This window comes from Humulus lupulus, chromosome 4, assembly GCF_963169125.1.
Source record: "Humulus lupulus chromosome 4, drHumLupu1.1, whole genome shotgun sequence".
Taxonomy (NCBI): Eukaryota; Viridiplantae; Streptophyta; class Magnoliopsida; order Rosales; family Cannabaceae; genus Humulus; species Humulus lupulus.
In genome coordinates, this window is record NC_084796.1 from 241,519,434 (window position 1) to 241,526,294 (window position 6,861).

The window sequence follows — 6,861 nt, forward strand, 5'->3', positions numbered from 1 at the left end:
CTTCAAACCTTTGGGAATGAGCTTTCCTACCACACTTCTTTTTCTTCTTTCTACGTGGCTCTTGCAAATGAGACGATGCCTTGTTTATACTTGCCCCTAGCTCATTGTTGCTCTCAAATTCTTTAAGAGATAACCTCATCCTCACTTTCTTGTTATACCTTGTGGGTACCTCTTCCTCCATATTAGAGTTCTTGACAATGATGGCAAAACAATCTCCTACTTCATCTGGAGAACGTATAGGATTGAATACCTTGAAAGTTACCTATTCTTCTTGAGCTCTCATTGTGAGCTCCCTTTTTTCCACGTCAATCAAGGTCCTCCCAGTAGCTAGAAATGGCCTACCCAAGATAATGGGAACATCTCTATCCACTTCATAATCGAGAATGATGAAATCGGCCGGAAAAATGAACTTATCAACTTGCACTAGAACATCTTCAATTTTTTCTTCTGGGTGCGCCATAGAAAGATCCACCAATTGCAAAGTAACTATGGTTGGTCTAGCTTCCCCAATGCCTAGCTTTTTGAAAATTGACATAGGCATTAGATTAATACTTGCACCTAAGTCACATAGAGCTCTTCCCGCATCTCTACCACCAATTGAACATGGAATTGCAAAGCTGCCCAGATCTTTCAATTTAGGAGGAATCTTGCTTTTTAACATTGCACTACAACCCTTCGTCAAAGCAACTGTTTCAAACTCACCAAGCCTCCTCTTCTTTGTCAAAATATCTTTCAAGAACTTCACATAAGTTGGCATTTGCTCCAAGGCTTCCACCAAGGGAATATTGATATGGAGCTGCTTCAAAACATCCAGAAACTTCCTGAACTGCCCATATTGCTGCTGTTTTTTAAAACGTTGAGGAAATGGTGGAGGTGGCTTGTGTAAAGTCTTTTCTGTAATAGAATGCTGACCCGATGCTATATCAACTGGGCCAATTTCAGCAGCTGAACTTGCTGGTTTTTTACTTGTTTCCCCTTCAGTTTGGATTGAAGTGGGCTCCCTGCTGCCTTTTGTTTTGTCATCATTAATTTCCAGAATTTTCCCACTCCGTAGATTGATTGCCTTGCATTGTTCCTTACCATCCCTCCTTGGATTCTCAGTATCACTAGGCAAGGAACCTTGGGGCCTATTTTTCAGATCATTTGCCAATTGCCCTAACTGAATTTCCAGTTTGCGAAGAGAAGCTGCCTGGCTTTGAATTACAGCGTCATTTTTGGCCATATAATCTCTCATTAAACTCTCCAAGGAACTGGATTGAGAGCCTTGAGATTGGTGAGGTTGTTGAGCCCTTGGCTGATGAGAAAAACCTGGCGGAAATGACTGTTTCCCTTGTGCTGGCGCTCCACTTGAACTTGCTCCTTGACCCCCCCATGACAGATTTGGATGTTGCCTCCACGCTGGATTGTAAGAGTTTGAATACGGATTGTTGTTGCAGTTGAAATTTTGATTACCCACATAGCAAATCGAGGCTGGATTTGATGGGCAATTCTCAAAAGTATGTCCGTCCCCACAATAAACACATGAGACTTCTGCACTTTGAATGGCAGCAGCTAGCTGTATATTCCCTCCCAAACTCATATTCTTTAAGATGTTGGTCATTAAGGCCATTTGAGCGGTTAGAGCATCTACTTCAAGAACACCCGCTACTTTTCGGCTTGTAGGAGCTCTAGTATTTGACCATTGGTAGTTGTTGCTTGCTATTCTTTCCAAAATCTCAAATGCTTTGTTATAAGTCTTGGAAAGAATGGCTCCATTGGCTGAAGCATCCAATACCATTCGAGAGGCTGCATTGAGACCATTGTAAAATGTCTCCATTTGTATGCAATGTGGGATAACATGGTGAGGGCACTTTCTAAATAGCTCCTTGAATATTTCCCAAGCATCACTAGTAGATTCATCTTCCATTTGTTGAAAAGACATAATCTCACTTCGAAACCTTGCATTTCTAGTGGGAGGGAAGTACTTTCTTAAGAATTTTTCAGCCAAGTCGTTTCAATTTGTCACCGAATCGGGAGGAAGGGTGTTGAGCCATGATCTAGCTCGGTCCCTTAAAGAGAACGGGAATAACTTCAGTCTTAGCGCCTCTTCACTTACTCCTTGTAACTTGAAAGAATCGCTCACCTCCAAAAATGAGCGAAGATGGAGATGAGGGTCTTCCATGGGCATCCCACTAAACTGCCCAACTGTTTGGAGCATTTGAAACATGACAGGTTTGAGCTCAAACTGAGGTGCTTGAATTTCGGGCCTCACAATGCCCGGATTGAGCTCGTTGAACATAGGGGCAGCATATTCTCTTATTGCCCTGGTTCTATCATCCGCCAAGACAATAGGATTAGTCATGTTTTGCGCACCCTCTTCTTCTTCTCCAACATTTTCAGCCATGTTGTAGCGGCTTTTAGCCTCTTGTGTCTTTCTCCTTTTTCTGAAAGTACGTTCAATTTCGGGGTCAATAGGAGCAAGTGAAAATTCTTCTTGTTCGTTCATGCACTAGATTAAACCTGAGAAACGCACAACCCAAGCAAGCAGAATTAGAAACAAACAGAAATAATTGCAAAATAGTTGATAATACAGAATTTTAATTTTCAATCCCCGGCAACGGCGCCAAAAACTTGTTGTGGAAATTAATATACGCAAGTATACGCAGTCACACAAGTAATATAATGATAAGTAAGATCGTCTCCACAGGGATTGCAAACAAAATTCAATGTAAAACCAACTAATTAACAACTTGAAATAAATGGAAAATATGGGAATGATTGGGTAATGAATCTAAATTTAAATGATTGTAAATAAACCTGCTTAAAATGTAACTATAATGACAGAAAAATTAATTGCAAGAAAAAGTATCTATGGACTAATGGATCTGAATGGCTATTTCCCCCTATGTTGATCTGCCCAGTTGTTATAGCAATCGTTAAGCAATTATGCACAGAGTTAACAGATTTCTAAATAAGCCAGTGAGATTTTTCCAAAACTCACTGAGGTAATTCCACAACGTAATTCAATACATTCCTATATTAAATCAGGTTGTAAAACATGCAATCACACACCAAATCTCAGGTTATACAAGGTAGCAAAATATTCCTATTTCACTCACTAAGAACTACCTAAACATGGTATTCCTCTTGTATCATTCAAGTTAACTCCACTAGATAGATTCTTCCCAAAATCAGATCTAGCTAATTAAATTGTTAGTCATGGCCAGTAATTAACAATCATTTAACATTCATCTCACTTGAATGAACAAAGGCAAATTACTAAACTCATGCATTTCATTAATAAGTCTTTCCAAATCTCAAAATGATTAGTTCATGTCTAAACTAAAAATTACAATCCCATGTAAAAATAGTTCATCCATGGTAACAACAGTTCTCAGATTAATCAAAATAAGAGTATACACTACAAAAGAGGAAATGTAGAAGTAAGAGAGAGAGAGTAGTAAAGTCTTGTGCTAAAACCCTCTTCCTTCCTAGCCGTGAGCTTCTTTGATCTTTCCCTTCTGTGTATCTCTCTGTTTTTCTCTGTACTCTTCTTGCTGAATAACGGACTGTGTTTTCTATTCTCTTCTTTTTGATGTATTACGGCTGTACTTCCTTCTTGGGGTACTTTCCTTTTCACCTTACCCTAATTAGAAAGCCCATTTCCATCTTTGGTCCATTACTCCTTTCCACCTCAGCCAGCTGACTTAATTCTTTAAATGGGTGCCACATAGGCGCTGAAATCAGTAAATAACTGCAGCTGGCTTTTGTCCACGTCAGTCTTCATTTTCCAGATTTGCTAACATTTTGGCCTACAACATTCGAGCAGCAATTCCAACTTTCTGTCCCCTTTTTCTTTTGATTCCCTTGGCGAGTTTAAGGTTCCTTTCCTAGATAACAAAACACACATATTTACATAAATATTTACAATTACTACCAATAAATCACAAGACTCTTGAATTGACACAATAATTAGAAAATAAAGGTAAAAACTAAACAAACTTACAATTAACAACACCCTCATTACTCTTTTCACCCAAAATTCAAGTTCAAAGTTAATAAAAATAACTCTAAATCATAGAGTTATCAATAACCTTCTCAAAGTTTTCGGATGTTCCTGCTTTCCTCTTCTTAGACCTTACCAGCCTCATAAGGTTAGTTTCAGGTCATCAAAATGTCTTTTTCTAGGCTATAGTCTTACTCATCATGGATATAAATGCTTACACCCAAGTGGTAGACTCTATATAGCTAAGAGTGTTACGTTTAATGAAAGTGAATTTCCCTATTCCACTCTCTTTCCTCCCTCAAACCAGTGTACTACCCCCACTTCTGCCTTTGTTGATGTTAACTCGTACAGAGTTCCCTCTTCTTCCATGCCCACCTCCTTTTCTCCAAGTCAAACTCCTTTAGCTCCTTCTCCGAGCCCATCTCTTCCTAGTCCTTCCAATCAACCTACTTCCTACACCACTCCAATTCAGTCTACTGAGTCTTCCATATTACCTGACTTCAATTCTTGTGTTCCCATTTCAAATGTCCATACTGCCCTTCCTCCACCTCCTCAACCCCGCAACACTCATCACATGGTTACCAGATCTAAAAATAATGTGTTTAAACCAAAAGCTTTTCTTACTAATGCTAGTAATATTGATTTAGAACCATTAAATGTAGAGTCTGCTCTTGCTAATCTAGCTTGGAAACAAGCTATGCAAGTTGAATTTCAGGCACTACTTGACAACAATACTTGGACTTTGGTACCATTCTCACATGATATGGCTATTGTCAGCAACAAATGGGTGTTTTGCGTCAAATATCATCAAGATGGGAGTGTGAATAGGTACAAGGCCAAACTAGTTGCCAAAGGTTTTCAACAAACCCCAGGTTTAGATTTTTTTGAGACATACAGCCCAGTTATTAAGCCTTGTACCATACGGGTCATTTTTACCCTTGCTGTTACTTATGGTTGGGACATTCAGCAAGTAGATGTCAACAATGCTTTCTTGCATGGTCATTTGGAAGAGACTGTGTTTATGCAACAACCTTCGGGCTTCATCAGTAAAGAGTTTCCTAATCATGTCTGCAAGCTTAACAAAGCTATATACGGTCTCAAACAGACCCCTAAATCCTGGTTTGACAAACTCAGAAACTCTTTGCTCCAATGGGGTTTTACAAATTCTAAAGCTGATATTAGTTTGTTCTTCACCATAAAACATACCAAGTTGTTGATTGTACTAGTCTATGTTGATGATATACTCATCACTGGTGAAGATAAAGCTCATATTCATAGGCTTATTACTGATCTCCACTTACAGTTTGCACTTAAAGTCCTTGGTTCAGTGCAATACTTCTTAGGCTTTGAGGTTTATCGAGACTCATCTGGCTTATATCTCAGTCAAAGAAAGTACATTAAAGATTTGTTGCATAAGGTCCACCTCTCAGATGCTAAGCCTCATCCTACTCCCATGTGCTCCTACTCAAAATTGACACTCAACTCTGGCACTCCTCTAGCTGATCCTAATAGACTCGAGGAAAACGCAGAGAAAAAGGTTGATTTTCTTGGTTTGGGGGCTTTGCTCGCGACCTTGTTCTTCAGGCGCCGCGACCTGTGTGCACGAAGAGGCTGGAAGGCCTTTGTTTTGCCTAGGCGTGCTGCGACGCAAGGTGTAGCACACTGCGACCTGTGTCCCTCAGCACAGAGGCATTTTGACTCTGACTTGAGTGCGTCGCAGCCCTTAAGGGGTTGGGTCGCGACTCAAATGCAAAATTATGGTTCTTTGAGGGTTTTAAGCTCGGGAAGGATCCTACTACCTGGTTTGGTAGAATCCAAGGTCCCGGAGGCTAGATTAATATTATGAAGTTATTTATTGGATTATAACTTGATGGATGGTTATTATGAATGCATTGTGACTAGGTTTTCAATGAGGCTCGGATTAGAGGACTGTGCTCGGGATCGTGGTGCTTAGATAGCTCGGGACACATGTAAAAAAACGATTGTACCCGTAGAGCAGGGCATGGCCTTATTGTTTGTATTGCAGGGTGTAGCCCTATTGTTAGTATTATAGGGTGTAGCCCTATTGCTTGTATTGCAGGGCGTGACCCTAATGCTTGTATTTAATATGCATTTAAATATCTATGTATAGTATGCTATGTGCTGCATGTTGTGAATGAACGGTGAAGGCTGGGAATGACGAAGGCCGAGAATGACAAGAAAATGAGTACAGTAAGGGGCCGAGATTATCATTGAGCACGCTGAGTGTAGGCCGTTAGGGCGAGACCCTCCTAGGGTGCAGGAGCCACCCTCTCGGTGAAGCCTGCGAGCCTAGGGCCTGGTAAAGCGCATGGGATGGCGTTGGCTACTATGTGTTTAGCCCGTTGGCTATTTTGTTGTATATTGTGGATTGTTATGTATATGTTATATGTTTTGTGTTGAGTTTTCTTGCTGGGATTTGGCTCACGGGTGCTCTATGATGCAGGTAAGGGCAAAGGAAAGGTTGACCAACCATGAGTATGGAGAGCGTGGAGTGACGGGTATATGTTCAGCCTACCTGGCTACCACGGCTAGGGTTATTTTTGGGAGATGTACTGTAAATAACTGTTTTGTCGCTTAGGTTGACCTCGATTGTATTTTTGAGCTGTAATGTATTTTTCTAAAGAGTATTTTGGGGATCCCAATGGTATAACTTTCTATAATTTCAATGATAGTCCAAATTTTATAATTTATTTCACTTAACGAGTTTAACTTCAGTTTAGTCACGCTTTTAACCTAAACCTCGATTAGCGAGATAATGACACATTTTTAACTCACATAGTAATTACTCTAAGGAAGTAGGGCGTTACACCAGCCTCATCCTTCGAGAAGTGCATGAGGGATTTTGCGGGGACCAC

At 40.3% G+C, this 6,861-nt stretch overlaps 1 protein-coding gene and 1 non-coding gene across 2 annotated transcripts; one reads left to right on the forward strand and one right to left on the reverse strand.

Moving 5' to 3' along the window:
- Window positions 1-262: 262 nt before the first annotated feature.
- LOC133833078 (uncharacterized) lies at window positions 263-1,906 on the reverse strand. The gene has a single exon (XM_062263336.1). It carries the CDS (start codon window positions 1,904-1,906, stop codon window positions 263-265), a length of 1,644 nt encoding a protein of 547 aa, XP_062119320.1.
- Window positions 1,833-1,939, forward strand: LOC133833645 (small nucleolar RNA R71). Its single transcript, XR_009893014.1, has one exon. It is a non-coding gene; the product is annotated as a small nucleolar RNA R71 (small nucleolar RNA).
- Window positions 1,940-6,861: the final 4,922 nt, after the last annotated feature.

Excerpts from the sequence above, each read along its gene's own strand:
- LOC133833078 (XM_062263336.1), bottom strand. The coding sequence starts at position 1,906 with ATGGAAGATGAATCTACTAGTGATGCTTGGGAAATATTCAAGGAGCTA.